Consider the following 18,818-nt stretch of genomic DNA (forward strand, 5'->3'; position numbering starts at 1 on the left):
GGACTTTGTTATGTCTGCAGTTCAAGGTGCCCGAGTTCTTCACCCTTGCCCTCTGTTACTATACGAGACTGTGTTGTTGGACGTTACCCCTGCAAAATAAAACCTTTCAAAAAGTACTTTATTGGTGTCAGCGTCCAAGTTGTTGGGTATTAGCCCTGGGAACCCCTAGACGTGGAAGAAAAAGCCAAGCGGAGGTAACTGGTAAGCCCAATAAGTCAAGGCCGCCCTACAAAGGGTTATGGCCGCTACACACACTAGGTTTTTAACATTTCCCTCATCAAGTATATCTCAGGTATTGTCTGTTTATACACAGTTCAGCGGTTCCATTCTGAATTTACACAAAGGTGCTTTGTAGCCTCACCATGATTATGATGTTGACTATACCACCAAGAGAATTACACATTGTGTTTACAGGTGGTAGGAGAGAGCATTCTCATGTGTGTCTCCTTGGTGTCAGTTATACCTTTTTGTTAATTATTTATTGGCAACATCTTTGTTGGTTTTAAAATAAGTGCAGCACCTCGATGAGCCTTTACTCCAGTCACTCTACAATCAAGTCCAATCGGGGTAAAACAGTGCAACGAGGGAGGTCTACAGGTGGGAGATTTTCTGCATGTCCATTCCAGCTGAATACAATTTTTTAGGTGGAGTAACAGCATCAGTGTGCAGACTTTGTGGTATGCTGAGGGGAGATCGGCTCTTTGTACCAGCACCTGACTTCACCTTAGTCTGATGAGAGCAATGGGGTTTGGAGCAGAGATCTCCTGTTTGGACTTTATGGAACAGTCAGGATAGCATTCACTAAGGACTCATGTGTACTGAACTACTGAGTTCTATGTACTATTCTTGAAGCACTGCAAGAAGGCTCTTGCAAACAAAGGTCCACTTTGTAAAAACATATTGACTATATTACCTAAAGGGCGTCAGGGTTTTTTTTTTTTTTTGCTTTCCTTTAAAGACAAATACTGCCTATGTTGTTTGCTCAAGATTCATGCATCCACACTCCACAGGAACTCAGACAAAGCAGGGTTAGGTTGTTGGTTTAACTTTTACAAGTTAAAGGGATGTAAAGTGATTTTGCACTTCTGTCTTGCATCACTGGACTCCTCGGTTTTATATTTATACTATAAAACCATTATAGCTTCCCTTTAACAGTTTGATCCCACGCAAGAGAGATCAGGGGCATAGCTAGATCTAAATATTTCTGTGCTGCATTAGGAAATGGGGCCCACTTTTCATATAGGGAAAATACCGTAACCTCAAAATGTTTTGCATTGCTTTTTCATTCTGTCTTTACTGGTCTCATTTTACTCACTGCCATGCTGGGGCTTGATTTGGTGAGGTACACAACTGTTGGGTAGAACTGGTGCTTCAGGTAATAAGCATGTGCCACCACTGCAGCTGTGAGTGCCAGACTGGCACTCGTCATCATTGCCGTCCTCATCATCACACGGAACAGGGGACAGCACCCTATAGGAATCAAAAAGAAAAAAAGCTGTTATCGTTCTGGAACAGAGAGCGGACAGGACCTTCCATACTGCTTTATATTCTTACTTATTAAAATAAAAAAAATGTAAAAACAACCCACATACTACACCAGGCAGAGGAAAAGTAAAGCACATTATTAATTTTTGTTTTGTATTGAGAAGGAACGGCAATAACTTTTGTTATTCTCGTTTTCTGTGTCCCTGTTGGGAAGATTCACTCTCTCCATTTGGTGACCATCATCACTGGGACATAAAGTGATGTCTGTTGGTTACCTTTCTGCTGGGCAGGGCAAATCAGATAAGCATCTTCACATCGCTTGCAACACCATAACTATTACTTGTCATTAGGGATGCATAGAAAATTCAATTTTAAGCCAAAAATAGAGTAATCAACATTTTGCAGACAGAATAAAAAATAAATAAAAATAAAGGGTGCCAATAATGGTCAAAAATAAATTCATATTCATTTAAAATGAATGATATTAAAAAAGGGGTTAAGGCAGTGGACACGGCCACTGCCAGCCCCTCTACTAGGATTACATGTTGTATATACATTATATGCCATTTTCTAAAAAACGTTTTTTCTTATCTCCGCTCAGCAGTCATGTGACCACCTGTCGCTGTCTTTCTCCAATGTTTATATTACAGAGGGAGGGGCTGAGATCTCCCTCCAATGTCTGCCAGGCGGTCACATGCTCTCCCTCTGTAATACAAACATCGGAGGAAGACAGTGCCGGACAGTCACATGACCACTGACCGGGGATAAGAAAGACGGTATTTATAGATTGTAAGCTCTAAACCAGCAGGGCCCTCTGATTCCCCCTGTATTGAAATGTCTGCCCTAATGTAAAGCGTGTCGGGAGGAAGAAGCAAAGAAGTTTAAAAAATGGCATATAGTATATTCACAACATGTAATCCTAGCAGAGGAGCTTGTGTTCCAGTGATTGGGAGCAGTAATGTGGGCATTTCTCAGAACTGTGATAGAAGGGGAGGCACACACACACACACACACACACACACACACACACACACACAGAGTTAACAGACATAGAGGGGGGGGGGGGGGGGGAGGACAGAGGGGAGAGGAGGGCAGATAGCAGGCTGCTGATGACGGAGTCACACAAACTGATGTCATCAGGGCTCAGCAGCCATGAAACACCATGGTCAGTTTACAGATGGGAGGGCAGAAACCACCAGGTGTTACAGGGGGCCAAATGACAAAGCACAAGCATTGTGACATGCTGGTAGGTTGATGTAATCCTGTCTAAATTGTCCCTAGTATGTATGAATGTGAATTAGGGACCTTAGATTGTAAGCTCCTTGAGGGTAGGGACTGATGTGAATGTACAATGTCTATGTAAAGCGCTGCGTAAATTGATGGCGCTATATAAGTAACTGAAATAAAATTGTGCTGTAGAAAATGCTTCAAAGAAACAGGATCAATTTTTTTTGGGGGGGGGTTAACAGGCGATTTAATGGATGGGTGCCGCCGTTCAGTGCCTGGAAATGGCGGTGGGAGGGACCCCCTTCCGCCCCTTGTAATACTTTTACCTGAAAGAGAATTGTCAGGGGAAAAAATAAATCTAAAAAAATATAACCTCAACCATGAGCCCGGTGTAACTACCTCCCAACCAGGAGAGATAGGAGTTTGTTACTATATCCACACACAGTTGTGCTCATAAGTTTACATACCCTGGCAGAATTTATGATTTCTTGGCCATTTTCAGAGTATATGAGTGATAACACAAAAACATTTTTCACTCATGGTTAGTGTTTGGCTGAAGCCATTTATTATTAATCAACTGTGTTTACTCTTTTTAAAGAGTAATGACAACAAAAACTACCCAAATTATCCTGATGAAAAGTTTACATACCCTGGTGATTTTGGCCTGATAACATGCACACAAGTTGACATAAAGAGGTTTGCTTGTAATTAGTGTGCTTATAAAAGGTCAACGAGTTTCTGGACTCCTGACAGACCCTTGCATCTTTATTTTAATGTCTGTGATAGGAATCGTAGCCCAACAGGCAACAACAACCAACCCCTAAAATAGTCACAGGTATTGATGGGCTTTTAACATATGAAGATACTTTAATACTTTCTATGTTCATCCTTAGTAGAATTTAAAATGGTGTTCCCCCACAATTTATTTATTTTAAAGACAGCAGCTACAAAACACTGTAGCTGCTGACTTTTAATAAGGACACTTACCTGTCCAAGTAGTCGGCGATGTTGCGCCCCCCCTCCAAGGCTGATCTGGGTGCAGGTGCCGCCATTCTAATTAGGGGACCTTATGGCTTCACTGCCCGTTTCCTACTGCGCATTCACGCGGCCCTTTGTGAACGCCCGACTGTCTTCTGGGACACGCACACATCCTAGAAATACAGAGGGGGCTCGCCAAAGAAGAGGATGACGCCCTGCGAGGGGTGGAGAGGTGGTCTTTCATTTAAGACCACCTTTCAAAAGTGGGTGGAACGCTGCTTTAAGAGAAACACTTTTTTTTTTAAATAAACGCATGATATTCATTTTCCTGCTAAGAATCCGGCTGCATTTACACCCGAGCGCTGCGCTTTTGAGCGTTTTTCTTCAAGCATTGTATGCGCGTGTTTGAGCATTTGTGCACAGGATTTTTATAGTATTTTTGAACTTTGGCGGTTTTAAAATTAGCCAATAGAGGAAAAGATCATCAGTTTCAGCTCATCATGTGTTGCTATATTTTTGGTAAGGTGTTATGGGTAAGGGTTTGATTATTTGTTTTGTTATAGTAGGGGTTCATATTAGCATTAGGTGCCAATATTAGGGTTAAGGTTTTTTTGAATTTTTATTATTTATCATTTAATTATCGCATTCGAGCAGAAAAACACGTGACAAAATGCACGAAAATATTGAAGTCAAGTGTTTTCATGAGAATAAAAAAAAAAAAAAAAAAATTTCCAGAACTTTGAACTTCATGTGTTTAGCTTCAGGCAACTTGGAGTGGAGAGGTCAACCAACTCCATAGAGAAGAATTGATTTTTGTTTCTCCTCCAGCGATTTGGAGCTTCAAGCTACAAAACGCTGACGTGCGAATGGGGCCTCAGAGCCAAGTCCTTAGTACACGTAAAAACTTCAATCATGGAATAAAGTGTGTAACACGAACCATCTCCATTCTACAACTGCATAAATGGGGATCTAGGTCAGGTTCACACTTGCGTTTTTTAATGTACATTGATGCATGTCGATATTATGCATTTTCATTTGCTGTCCTTGCGCATTTCATGTTAGCCAATAACAAACTATTTGGTCTGAAAGCATAAATTGCATTTTCATGCATTAACACTGAGTCCTATGGGCCTGAATAAGCTCCAACATTGGCTTTGATGACATTGGTGTTTTCCAATGCACACATGAATGGAAACTTACTGTCATAATACATACAACCTTAGTAACCATCTGAGGTGAGTGGTACCAATACATGGTTTGCAGCAACACACAATGGAAAACAGACAACTGCGCCATTGTTCTCGTCAAGTCCTGCAATCTACATAGCAGACATTCTTCAAATAGTTCTAAACAGATACCATGATCACAGGACAGCAGTGCACAACGGAAAACAAAATGAGAAGCATAGCAAAAAGGATGCATTTTTTTTTTTCCCCCCCAATAAATTGCGCTCCTCTAAAGGCTTGGACACACCATAACGTGTATAACGCATATGTGCTACCCTGAATTATTATTTTTTTTAACCATACAATGATGCACTAAAGTACAGTGTATGTGAACCCTTACCTTGTAAAAACAACCCATTCAACACCTCAATACTGAGCACTTTCACCCCCTTCCTGCCCAGGCCATTTTTCATCTTTCAGCGCTCTCACACTTTGAATGACAATTGCGTGATCATGCTACAATGCATCCAAATGAAATTTTATATAATACATTTTCTTCACATGAATAGAGCTCTCTTTTGCTGATATTTATTTTTTAGTACAAAATAAGACAGAAAATTTGGAAAAAAATAAAAAAAAAGTTTTAGTTTCGGTCAGTAAATAAGTAATTTTTCTCCTTCACTGATGTGCACTGATAAGGCGGCACTTATGGGCACCGATTGCAGGCATTTCATCATGATCAGAGTACTGATGATCAATGGCCCCATTACCTCTTGCTGTCCCCTGCGAAGAGATGCCATTACCACACACTCTTGTCAGTATGAGGCAATGAGAGCCAATTACCGGCACTTCCGTGTTTACATGTGAGCAGATCACATGGTTAAAGAGCAGTGTCAGCGGCTCTTTACAAAGATTGGGATTACACCGTGTCCCAGCAACACAGTGCGAACGCCACGTGGCCGTTGGGGTGTGCGTCATATGATGTCCACGCAGAACGAGAGCCACACCGTCCCTCTGTCATAACATGAGGCAAAAAAAAAAAAAAACACACACACACACACACACACACACACACACACACACACACACATATATACAGTATATCATAAATGAGTACACCCCTCACATTTTTGTAAATATTTTATTATCTCTTTTCATGTGACAACACTGAAGAAATGACACTTTGCTACAATGTAAAGTAGTGAGTGTACAGCTTGTATAACAGTGTAAATTTGCTGTCCCCTCAAAATAACTCAACACACAGCCTAAACTGCTGGCAACAAAAGTGAGTACACCCCTAAGTGAAAATGTCCCAATTGGGCCCAAAGTGTCGCTATTTTGTGTGGCCACCATTATTTTCCATAATTGGGCCAAATTTGGACATTTTCACACACCTCCAAGAGGACCACTGCCTTGCTAAAGAAGCTGAGGGTAAAGGTTATGGACTGGCCAAGCATGTCTCCAGACTTAAACCCAATTGAGCATCTGTGGGGCATCCTCAAATGGAAGATGGAGGAGCACAAAGTCTCTAACATCCACCAGCTCCATGATGTAGTCATGGAGGAGTGGAAGAGGACTCCATTGGCAATCCGTGAAGCTCTGGTGAACTCCATGCCCAAGAGTGTTAAGGCAGTACTGGAAAATAATGGTGGCCACACAAAATAGTGACACTTTGGGCCCTTAGGGGTGTACTCACTTTTGTTGACAGCAGTTTAGACAGTAATGGCTGTGTGTTGAGTTATTTTGTGGGGACAACAAATATTACACTGTTATACAAGCTGTATACTCACTAATTTACATTGTAGCAAAGTGTAATTTCTTCAATGTTGGCACATGAAAAGATATAATAAAATATTTACAAAGATGTGAGGGGTGTACTCACTTTTGTGAGATACAGTATGTATACATTACACATACACACAATTTTTTTTTTTAAATAAGTGACCACATCATTCCTGCATAAGGGGCTTAGTGAGGAGGGGGGTGGAAAAAAAAATAAAAAATAAAAAAAGCAGTACACGGAACTTCCTAGTGAATGGCTGTATATGGGGGGGGGGGGGGGGGGGGGCACAAGTCTTGGCTATTGGAGGACAGGCAGGTTGTTCTCCCAGCACAGACTGCTGTGAAGGATTTAGTTCTATGTTTATTGTGAAATAAGAAAGCAGGGGGACTGGCAGGAACATCAGGTACTTCACATAAAAGGAAGGAGAAATTACCAAGATAACAGGAGACTTTTTAATAATAGTTACATGATACAACAGGCACAAATCAGGAATATAAATTGTTGGGGTAACATACACTAACACATGCGTGTATTTTCTATGTGCTTTTTTTCTCGCGTTTACCCAAAGCTCTGCACATAGACATACATGTCAGTTCAGCACACAGCACATTGGTGAACTAAAGCCATAGAATACACAACTATTTGCTTTGTCTTTGTATGGAGACAATGGGGTGTATTTACTAAAGCTGGAGTGTGCAAAATCAGGCTCACTTCTGCATAGAAACCAATCAGCTTCCAGGAGTTATTGCCAAAGCTTAAGGTGGTTGTTAAGCCATGGTCAAATATTCATATAATCCTGTGTGTTTCCTAATCCGGTCTCTGCGTTTTATAAATAAAATGTAGTCTATACCCGATTTCAGAGGGCCCCTCGGTGCTCACGTGACTGACTGCCTCTCCTCTTTCGATCAGACGGGGGGGGGGGTCGAAAATTGCCCACTGACGAGGAGGAGAAAGCAGCCGGCCAAGTGAGCGCTCTGAAAAAATCAGGTGTAGACAGCATTTTTTTTTTTTTTATAAAAACACAGACAGGGGCACACAGGATTATATGACAAATTAAAAGTAATTTCAGCAGCAGGAGGGGAGGGGAGGGCAGGAACTGTCACAGGCTGACAGGCAGGGAGGGGGGAGAGGAGGGCAGAGGAGAACTGAGGATGATGGAGGCATGTAAACTGTCAGTTTACAGGAGGGATGACAGACCCAGGGAAGGTCAGCCAGGTATTTCAGGGAATACAGAGGGCCAAATAACACAGCACAAGCACTGTGCTGCATAACATGCTTTAAAGGAACAGGATCCATTTTTGTTACCCTAGGAAAAAAAAAACAAAAAAAAAAAACACTGTAATTGAACAGGCTGAGGTTAATAGCCGATTTGTTTATATGCAGAAGTGAGCCTGATTTTGCACTCACCAGTTTTAGTAAATAAGCCCCAAATGTGTTTTCATGCACCTCCCTGGAATTAAATGAGTTAAATATCCAAACGAAATGAGAATTGATTGACATAAAAATATGGGAAAGCAGACATATAAGGAAGGGGATAGACTAAATGTTGGTGTACAGGGCCCAAGTTCACCAGCAGACAGTTGTCCCTCTGAATACACATGAATTACTTCTCTAAAAGCCCCACGTCCCTTTATCATGAATAAATACAACGCAAACCCAACCAACCAAATAACCTATCAGACCATACATGATACAACCTGACTGTAAGCATTGTAAAAAAATAAACTTTAAATTTAATTTAAAGACATAGTTCACCTTTTACAAACATTTATTAAATGGATCAACATTAGTAAAAAAAAAAAAAAAAAAAAAAAAAAAAAAAAAAAATATATATATACATTTTAGCACTGAAGTCTACAGAGCATTTCAGGTGTAAGGCACAGGCTCTTAGGCCTGGTTCACACCTATGTGTTTTCTGGTGCCTTTTGCAGAAAAAGCGCACTACAGTTTATTTAACATGGTTTACTATGGGACACGTTCACATGTTTGTTTTTTTAGCCCCTGGGTTTTCTGAAAGGGTCAGGGACTTTTATTTATTTTAAATGCAAAACATTGCTTTTTTGGTTCAACAGACTGTATTGGAGAAGCTGCAGAAAAGAACGTAGTGCGTTTTTGCTGTGCTTTTGCTTTTTCCGTTTTTTTCTTTTTAATCTCAGCAACAAACTGGCCCAAAAAAGAAAAAAATAAAATAAAGCAAATCGCGGTAAAATCATGTGTGGTGCTCCATTCAGATCAAGGAGTTGCTCTGCCAGGGTGGAAGATGGGACTTCTAGTCCTTCCATTCACTGATCCCTTTGAATGAATGATGCTGGTGGAGCCACACTAAAATCAACACAAAAACAGGTTTGTCCATGGAAAAGCATAAAATTACTCACACTATGTAATATAAGTAGCTATCTAAACTATCCAATCATCTTGTATACAATCAGGCAGGCCCTTCTACTACACAGCTGTTGATAGGCCTAAAAGTAGATTGTACAGACAGACTGGGGGAGATTTACTAAAACTGGTGCAGATGTGCATGGTTGTTCAATTAAGCTTTGACAAAAAAATAAAACAAAAAACCTGGAAGTGTATTGGTTTCTATGCTGAGCGGCACCAGATTTTATACTCTAGTTTTAGTAAATAATCCCCACTGCTATGCTTCAAATATGCGGCAAGACCTTACTAAAATAAAAAATAAAAATGCCATTACCTGCCTGCTCACTGTTTTCTCTGGCGCCTTTATCTGAGCTGTGCAGCTCAGCCTACTGTGCCAGGCTGATCTGTGAGTGCCATTGTGTCTAGCTCATGCGCAGAAGTGATGTCATTCCCTGCCAGCCAATGAAGAGGCCCAAAGACAGGCGCTCAGAAGAAGCCGGAGAGGGATTATTGGACAGGTAAGTATTCAACCTTTAGTTCTGCTTTAACCACTTTAAGACCAGGCCTTTTTCTGACATTTGTGGTTTACAAATAAAAATCTGTATTTAGAAAACCTAGAACCCCAAAATATATTGATAATGTTAGCAGAGACCCTAGAGAATAAAAAATGGTGGTCATTGCAATATTTATATAGAAACGCAACTTTGGAAAAAAAAAATAAAAAAAAATAAAAACACACACACCACACACAATAAAGTTAGTGAAAGATGAGGTTACGTCGAGTAAATAGATACCAAACATGTCATGCTTTAGAACTGCGCACACTCGTGGAATGGCAAAAAACTACCGTACTTAACCACCTCAATACCGGGCCAATTCTGACATTTCTCATATACTTAAAAAAGTAAAATGCTACTTTAAATTTGCTTGTACAAAAAAAAAAAAAAAAACACCTTAGAACCCCCTTAAGCAGAGACCCTAGAGAACAAAATAGCAGTCATTACAATATTTTATTTCACATGGTATTTGCACAGCAGTCTTTCAAAACGCAATTTTTGGGAAAAATACATTTTAATAAAAAAAAAACAAACAAACAAACAAACAGGAAAGTTAACCCAATTTTTTGGGATAACGTGAATGATGTTATGCCGAGTAAATAGATACCCAGCATGTTAAAACCATCCCCCTGGGGGTTTGACTGGGACGGTTAAAAAGTATGCCCCCCCTTTTCCTTTCCCATTTTGTCCCGTACAGTGCTTTTTGGGTTTGAACTCCTTCTCGGTCTTTGAGGGACGAAAATATGTCCTTTGAAAAAAATTTTTTTTTGTGGGAAAGGTTCTCTTTTTATCTGCCATCCTTTCTAAGGCGGTTTCTAACTCAGGCCCCAAGACTAGATCTCCTGTAAAAGGCACATTGCACAGGCGAGTTTTAGACGCCATGTCTCCCCCCCCCCCCCCCCCCCAAGTTTTCATCCATACTGCCCTCCTAGCTGCAACTGAGAGTGCTGCAGATTTAGCCGTGAATTTTACGGAATCAGTGGAGGCATCAGAAATGAAACTCGTGGCCTTAAAACGCATAGGAAAGGTTTTTAATTGCTCAGCCCTAGGAGTGCCTGCTTTAAGATGTCCAGGGGCTGTGCTAGGCGACCGACTTATCCTGGAGTAGTCATATTCTAGCACATTCAAAAGAACATTGCAAGTGAATAAAAATACATTTATGGAAATTTGCAGTCTTTTAAATCTGAACCCTGGGAAAATAAAAATGCTGCCTTGCATTGGGCATGCCCTCATACTGCAAGGGTTAAATGCAGGGTGGATTTGATTTAAATCACGAGTAAAAAAGGCTTGATTTAAGTCAACTCGATTTAAATTATAACATTTATAAGAGCAACTGTCTCTATCCCGCAGCTGCTCCTCCTCTGACCCGCTGTTGACTCATCAACAGTCCCATTCACTAAAAGCTGGTGATGGTGGCAGTGACACAACAAGGTGAGGGATGTGGGGGCAGCAGGTGAGTGGATGCCCACTAACAGGCACTGCCATGATGGATCTGAAATGACAGGTGCTCTTTAAATGTAAGGGTCCTTTCACACGGGGCGGATCAGTTCTGATCCGCCCCGTGGATATCCGTTTGCTCAGCGGGGATCACTCCGCCGATCCCCGCTGAGCAGGGAGATGACAGGTCTGTCTCTGCACACTGCGCAGGGACGGACCTGTCACAGCGCCGCTCTCCCCTATGGGAGATCGGATGACGATGGACCGCAGTGCCCATCGTCACCCGATCCGATGACGGATGGAAAATGACCAGTTACACTTACCGGTAACGTCTTTTCTAGGAAATCTTCCAGGACGGCACACCTGAGAGATGACTGGTCCACCTGACAGGAAACACAATCAACAACGAATTTAAAAGTCCCCACCCCTCCCTCAGACCCTCAGTCATGGTAAAGAAAATCCCACACCAGTGTCAGAGGGAACATTCTGTGAAGAATTAATATATCACACCAATAAAACAAGGGTAGGGAGTAGGCCTGCCGTCCTGGAAGATTTCCTAGAAAAGACGTTACCGGTAAGTGTAACTGGTCATTTTCTCCAGTCATCTTCCAGGACGGCACACCTGAGAGGATAAGCAAGAAGTTCAGGCCTACCTTTAGGGCGGGACAACCGCTTGTAGGACCTTCCTGCCAAATGCCAAATCCTGAGGGGACAACAGCTCCACTCTGTAGTGCCTCAGAAATGTTCTATGGCTCGTCCATGTTGCTGCTTTGCAGATCTGGTCAATTGAGGCGCCTGCCCTCTCTGCCCAGGAGGTCGCTAGGGATCTAGCTGAATGCGCCTTAAGGTTTACCTGCCTGTCTATAAGCGATGGATATGGTCTGTCTAACCCATCTAGCTATCGTAGACTTAGATGCTTGAAGACCCTTTTTCTTCCCTGAAAAAGTGACCAATAAATGACTGGATCTCCTAAAGCCTTTCACCCTTTCTAAATAGACTAGGAGACAACGCCTGACATCTAAGAAATGAAATCTTTCCTCTTCCTTATTCTTAGGATTCTGGCAAAAGGACGGGAGAATAATCTCCTGTGTTCTGTGAAATAATGAAGCTACCTTTGGCAAATAAAGAGGATCCTGAGTGAGGATTACCCTATCCTCTAGGATGCGCAAAAACGGCTCTTTAATCGACAGAGCCTGTATATCACTCACCCTCCTGGCCGTAGTGATAGCCAGGAGGAAGGCCAACTTAAATGATAAAAGCTTAACCGAAATTTGAGCCACCGGCTCAAAAGGCCCCCTTGTTAGGGCATCTAATACCAGGGACAGATCCCATGGAGGGCAACTGACCGACCTAACTGGAACTACCCTTTCCCTGGCCGACAAAAATCTTTTTATTAGCGGCTCCTGTCCTAGCTTCCTATCAAAAAACACGGACAGGGCTGCCACCTGGACCTTTAGGGTGCTAACTGCCAAACCCTGGTCCACCCCCTCCTGAAGAAAGTCTAGGATGGTGGGTATCATCTGGAGAGCCCCCTCCTTAGACTGTAGCCAGTGGGAGAAGACTTTCCAGACCTTTGCATAAATCTTTCTGGTGACGCCTTTCCTACTGAGGAGAAGAGTATCTATCACTTTTTCCGAACAGCCCCTGTCTCGGAGTAGTTCCCTTTCAATAGCCATGCTGTCAGAGAGAGACGACCCGGGTCGGGGTGAAAGACTGGACCCTGACTGAGTAGGTCTCGTTGCACCGGCAGACGCAGCGGGGGAGCTATCGCGAGACTCTGAATGGTGGGAAACCAAACTCTCTTGGGCCACCAGGGTGCTATCAGTATCAGAACTGACCTTGAGTAGGTTAATTTTTGTAGGACTCTGGGAAGGAGCACCAATGGGGGAAAGGCATAAGCCAGTCTGAAATCCCACACTTGTACAAGAGCGTCTATCCCTTCTGCTTCTTGATCCTTGTAAAGGGAGAAAAACCTGAGAACCTTCGCATTCTCCCGGGAAGCGAACAAATCTATTTCTGGCTTGCCAAAATGTTTGCACACCAGGAAGAAGATTTCTTTGCTCAATCCCCATTCCCCTTGAAGGAAGGATGGGCTGTCTGCTTAGAAAATCTGCTTGCAGATTGAGTGAGCCCTTTATATGAATCGCTGACAGTGAAAGGACCCTCTTTTCTGCCTTCACAAGGATCTGTTGCGCTAACCGTCTTAGTTTGTCCGACCTTGTCCCTCCTTGGTGGTTTAGGTATGCCACCGTGACCAGGTTGTCCGAGAGGACCTGAACCTCCCTGTCCTGCAGTTCCTCTCGGAAATAGTCTAGGGCTTTGCCTACTGCCAGAAGCTCCCTGAAATTGGAAGACTCCCTGGCTTGGCTGTGGTTCCAGGACCCCTGGGTATATCGGTCTCCCAGATGAGCCCCCCAACCCCAGGCGCTGGCGTCCGTGGTTAAGACCAAAGGGTTTACCTGAGACCAGGGGCGACCATTCAACAAATTCTGTGGGTCGAGCCACCACCGCAGAGAACGAGATACCTCCTCTGTGATGGGTACTCTGTTCTCTAATGTTTCTCTTTTTCCTCCCCATGAGGCAAGTAGAAAAGACTGAAGCTCCCGAGAATGGAGTTGTGCCCAGGTTACTGCCGGAATGCAGGCCGTCATGAGGCCCAGCAATCTCATTATATATCTCAGAGAGGCTTCTCCTCTTTCGAGAAGGGTGACAACCGCATTCTGGACCTTCGTTACCTTTTCTGTTGGTAAGAATACCTTCTGTGCCTGCGAGTCTAACAGGTAGCCTAGGTATAGCTTGGACTGAGATGGAGTCAGTGAGGACTTCTCCTGACTGACCATCCAGCCCAAGGTCTCCAGAGTTTCCAACACGATGTCTCTGTCTATTACTGCTTGCCTCTGATCCACACTGTAGATCAGCAAGTCGTCCAGGTAGGGTATTAACCCTATCCCCTGCAGGTGTAGGTATGCCACTACTTCGGCTAACACCTTTGTGAATATCCTTGGACTTGCCGCCAGCCCAAAGGGAAGAGCCCTGAACTGCCAGTGTTGTATCCTCTGCTGTATGCAAACTGCGAAGCGTAGGTACTTCTGGTGTTCGGGAGCAATGGGTACGTGTAGATAAGCGTCTTTTAGGTCCAGGGTGACCATAAAGACTCCTCTCTGCAGATGCTTTCTTACTGAGTAAATACTCTCCATCCTGAACTTCTTGTGCAGCAGGTAACGGTTGAGTCTTCTCAAATTTATTATCAACCGAAATTTCCCTGAGGGTTTTGGAACCACAAATACGTGTGAGTAAAAACCCTGGGTAAGCTGATTGGTTGGTACTGGAGTAATAACCCTTTGCTCTGCTAGCTCCTTTAGATTTTTCAGTAACCCTTCTGCCTTGGTTGGGTCCCTGGGAGGAAAAGTAACCAGAAATTCCTGTGGGGGATGGGTCTGAAATTCCAGCCCCACTTCTAAAAGGTTTAGAATGTATGGACTCTGCGTAATCCTTTCCCACTGTGGAAGGAAATCGCTGAGTCTTGCGCCTACCTTTACGGTGGCGTCATTTGCCTTCTTTCTGAGAGGCTCCGGAGCTGGAGAAAAGAATTGCACTTTTTTCTTTTCCTTTCCCCAAGTTCCATTTCCTCCTTGGTTCAGTTTTCCCCTTATGATGGGTCTTTGAACAGGGGCCTCGAAAAAATTTCTTACCCCTTTCTTTCTTGGGCCTTACAGGAAATTTCTTGCCCTTCTCCGTAGATCGGGACAAAACCTGATCTAGGCCTGAACCAAACAGCAAGGAACCCTCAAAGGGGATGCCGCATAGGCGAGACTTGGAAGTAAAATCCCCATCCCAGGTCTTGACCCATAGAGCTCTCCTGGAAGAGTTCAAAAGTGCTGCTGCTTTAGCTGTGGTCCTAACAGTTTCTACAGCTGCATCTGCCACATATGCTACTGCTCGACTGATTACTTCCAGCGAGTCTACAATCTCTTTAGCCTCCCTACTGCGGGAAACATGATCCATTAATTTGCCCAGCCAGGTGTCAGCATTTCTGGCTACACAGGCGGAAGCTAGGGCAGGCGCCATTGCTGCCGCATTCGCCTCCCAGGCTCTTTTGAGTAAAGTTTCCGACTTTCTATCCATCTGATCCTGGATATTTCCGGAATCTTCAAAGGATAAATCGGACCTCTTAGATACTTGCGCTAAGGCTGCATCCAAGCGAGGAGCTTTAAAAAATTTTTCCTCCTCCTCATCTTTAAAGGGACACCTCCTTTTCCAAGCTTTCAGTTTGAGAAGCTTGCGTTCAGGTTCCTTCCATTCTCTAAGGATTATCTCCTTCAGAGACTGGTGGATGGGAAAGGTTCTGGTCTGTAACCTTCCTAAACCTCTATATACTCTATCTTGAGCTGAGACTTGAGCAGAGGGAACCTGAATATCTTCTGAGGCGTAAATGGCTTTTAATAAACCCTCCATGTCCTCACTCGGGAACAAAAATCCCCCAAGCTTAGCCTCCCCCTGGCTATCTTGGTCTGAATCTTCCTCTCCAGAACTACAATCTGGTACTTGGCCTTCCTCCACTTCAGATAATAGGGAGACTTGGCCCTGGGAACTTTCCGCATAAGATGTGGAAAGGTTTTCCTGTAACTGAGGAGTCTCTCTCTGACGGTACTTCCTGCAAACCCTTCACAAGGGTGGACTGAAAAGTTTGAAGGGTAGCCAACATTTCTGCTTGTAAGGCCCTACATTCCTTCACGACCTGAGGTGGTCTCCCTGCCTGCGAGCTTGATGATACATCGATCGCAGAAAGGTTTGGAGTGGTCTTGTGCTAACTTAGCGTTACAGTAACCACAACGCCTGGACTTTGAAGTAACCTTCCCCTTAGACCTAGCAGCTGACCCCTGGGCAGAGCTTTCGGTCCCTGGGAATAGTCAAAAAATAGACAATTTAGCTACACAAGTCCTAAAAGGGGCACAGGAGCTCTACCCCGAGAACCCTGCCCCTAAATAAAGTTGGATCACTCACCCCCAGTGGCGACCTCAACGACTGTCTGCTCAGACGGACCTTCCTCTTCCATGGCGATTTGCTGCCCTGCAGGATCGCTGGATCAGGTCTCGAGCATCCCCTTGTTGTCTTTTCCAAGTGCCAGGAAAGCGTCTTGCAGGACGAGGAGACTGGGTGTATTACAGCACACCCGTTCTGTTTGAAAAAACGCGCCGATTGGCGCCATCTTTAAGGAGGTCCGTCGCCCGGAAATGACGCACGGCCTCTTCCGGTCCTGCGCACTGAGGCTGGAACGCACGTCGGTGCGTCCAGCCAGCTCAACTTCCGGAACTCGATACCCGGAAGTGACGCCCTTGGACTTCCGGACATGCGCTGTGGCGTTGGAACGCACGCCATCCGCGTCCGCATAAGGAAAGGCATCACCTCACCACTCCACCAACGAATGTGCAGGTAGGCCAATACAACAGGGGAATAGCCTACTGGGACAACTCCCCTGTCCCACGAGGCTCATACAAGGCTCCCTAAGGAGACCTTGAGTGAGGAATACCCCCCAAGATTTCTCCTGGGGGTATACAAGGGAGCACCACAGACCCTGTCTGCTTAAGTCCCTAAAAAGAAAAAAAGAACCTCACGAGAAAAACACGGGGTCCCAGACCCCAAGGAAAAAACTTTTAGAAAGAAACTTGGTTTCGCTGTCATCCTGTGGGAAACACAATCAAGAACTGAGGGTCTGAGGGAGGGGTGGGGACTTTTAAATTAGTTGTTGATTGTGTTTCCTGTCAGGTGGACCAGTCATCTCTCAGGTGTGCCGTCCTGGAAGATGACTGGAGAAAAATAGCTTTTTCCTCCGTCACACTTTTTCGGATTGGAGCGGGTCGGATGTCAGCGGACATGTCACCGCTGACATCCGACGCTCCATAGAGCTCTATGGAGCACCCGTTCAGGTCCACCTGAAAAACTGACAGGCGGGCCTGAACGGGACGTCAGTGTGAAAGGGGCCTAAGGACTTATTCTTGCTGGTAGTTATGAAACCTTCATTTTGTTTACAAATATTAAAGATTCTATTTTGAATAATAAGCTATCAGGTTAGTAAAACAGCGATATTAGAATCGATTCAATCATACAGTTTGTAGTGTACATAGATTTGCAAAACAATGGGATAAAGGAATATTCCTGAACTTTGTTTTATCTCATGGTTACTATGAAATTGTGGGAATGAATAATGCAGTGCATGTTCTCAGCTTGCATTCATTGAAAGGAGTTTACCAAAAATGTCAATACTGCAGAAAATACAGATTCGTGCTACATGACTAAGCTCCATCTCATGCTGAATAAACTAAATGATTAATGTATCTTAACCACTTCCCACCCGGCCAATGCATATATACGGCCGGGTGGGAGCCGTCTACTCCTGATAGGACGTTCAGGAACGTCCTTCAGGAGTAGCGGGATCGCGCGCGCGCCCGCGCAGCGGCGCGATCCCGATGTGCTCGTGTCACCCGGACACGGCACATCTCAGATCGGCAGGAGGGCTCTGTGATTGGCCCTCCTGATCACATGACGGCCGTGTCCAATCACGGCCGTCATGTGATGTAAACAAACAGCCGGTTGCTAGGCAATCGGCTCTCCTCTCCTCACACGGAAGTCACCGCTGAGGAGAGGAGAGCAGAACGCTGCAGCCGGCTGATGATCAGTGAGTATGGGCTGCTTTTTACAGCTTTTTACTCACTGATCATCAGTGTAGTGTAAACACACAACACACCACACAGTACAAACACAGTCCCCACATATGTCCCCAAAACACACATGTCCCCAAAACATACATGTCCCCAAATAATAAAAACACATGTCCCTAATAATAAAAACATGTCCCCCACATATGTCCCACTAAAATCACATGTCCCAATGATTATCTGCACACATATGTACGTGATCACCTGCACACATATGTACATGATCATTTGCGTACATATGTCCGTGATCACACAAACCAATTATTATACAACTTAACGGAATTTTTTTTACCAAAAACATGTAGCAGAATACATTTTGGCTTAAATTTATGACAAAATTTGATTTTATTGGATTTCTTTTCAAATAGAAAAAAGAAAATATAGTTTTTTTTCCAAATTTCCGCTATTTTTGCGCTTATATCGCAAAAAAAAAAAAAACGGAGTCGTGAATAAATAACACCAAAATAAAGCTCTATTTGTGCGAACAAAATGATAACAATTTCATTTGGGTACAGTGTAGCATGACCGCGCAATTGTCACTGAAAGCGCTAGAGCGCTGAAAGCTGAAAATTGGGCTGGGAAGGAAGGGGGTGAAAGTGCCCTGTATTGTAGTGGTTAAATAGAAAACTATATTTTAGATGGATTTTCACTCCAAAAAGCATTTAATAGCATTAAAATAAAATGGAATAAAAAAATAAATAAAAAAATAAAAAAAATAATAAGGGACAGGAGCGTTTTACATACCCGCTCTTCTGCTCCCACAGGCTCCATTCAGGCTGTAAAACTGGTTCCCACAGCCTCTTCTCCCCAATGCTCTGGCGGCATCAAATCCAATGCAGAGCACAAAGCCCTAAACACCGGGAGACAGTCCGCTGCCAGTGAACAGGGGGCATGGGGGCGCAGAGTGGAGGATTTTGCACCCCCCCAGACCTAAATGAGAATTTAACCCTAGCAGTGTGGGGAGCAGCCTTACTGCAAGGAGCACTTTTTCTTTCCCCAGAGCTGGGCTTTAAGTTGATGATGGCCACGGAAGCGTCTTTGTTATGCTAAAGCTTTCTGGATCAGGGAAATAAAACAGAGCACTCTACAGATAGTGTGCCACAGTCAG

At 43.9% G+C, this 18,818-nt stretch overlaps 1 protein-coding gene across 2 annotated transcripts in view; it reads right to left on the reverse strand.

The window, feature by feature from the left end:
• Positions 1–18,818, reverse strand: part of SYVN1 (synoviolin 1) — a 68,851-nt gene that overhangs the window by 38,088 nt on the left and 11,945 nt on the right. For both annotated transcript variants that reach the window (XM_077459704.1, XM_077459696.1), the window contains exon 2: positions 1,316–1,470. In XM_077459704.1, coding sequence (XP_077315830.1) covers positions 1,316–1,447 — 132 coding nt within the window. In that variant the 5' untranslated portion in view covers positions 1,448–1,470. The remainder of the gene's footprint in view (positions 1–1,315; positions 1,471–18,818) is intronic.

This window comes from Lithobates pipiens, unplaced genomic scaffold (assembly GCF_037356315.1).
Source record: "Lithobates pipiens isolate NorthernLeopardFrog02 unplaced genomic scaffold, aLitPip1_a1.2 Scaffold_10, whole genome shotgun sequence".
In the NCBI taxonomy this organism is placed as follows: Eukaryota; Metazoa; Chordata; class Amphibia; order Anura; family Ranidae; genus Lithobates; species Lithobates pipiens.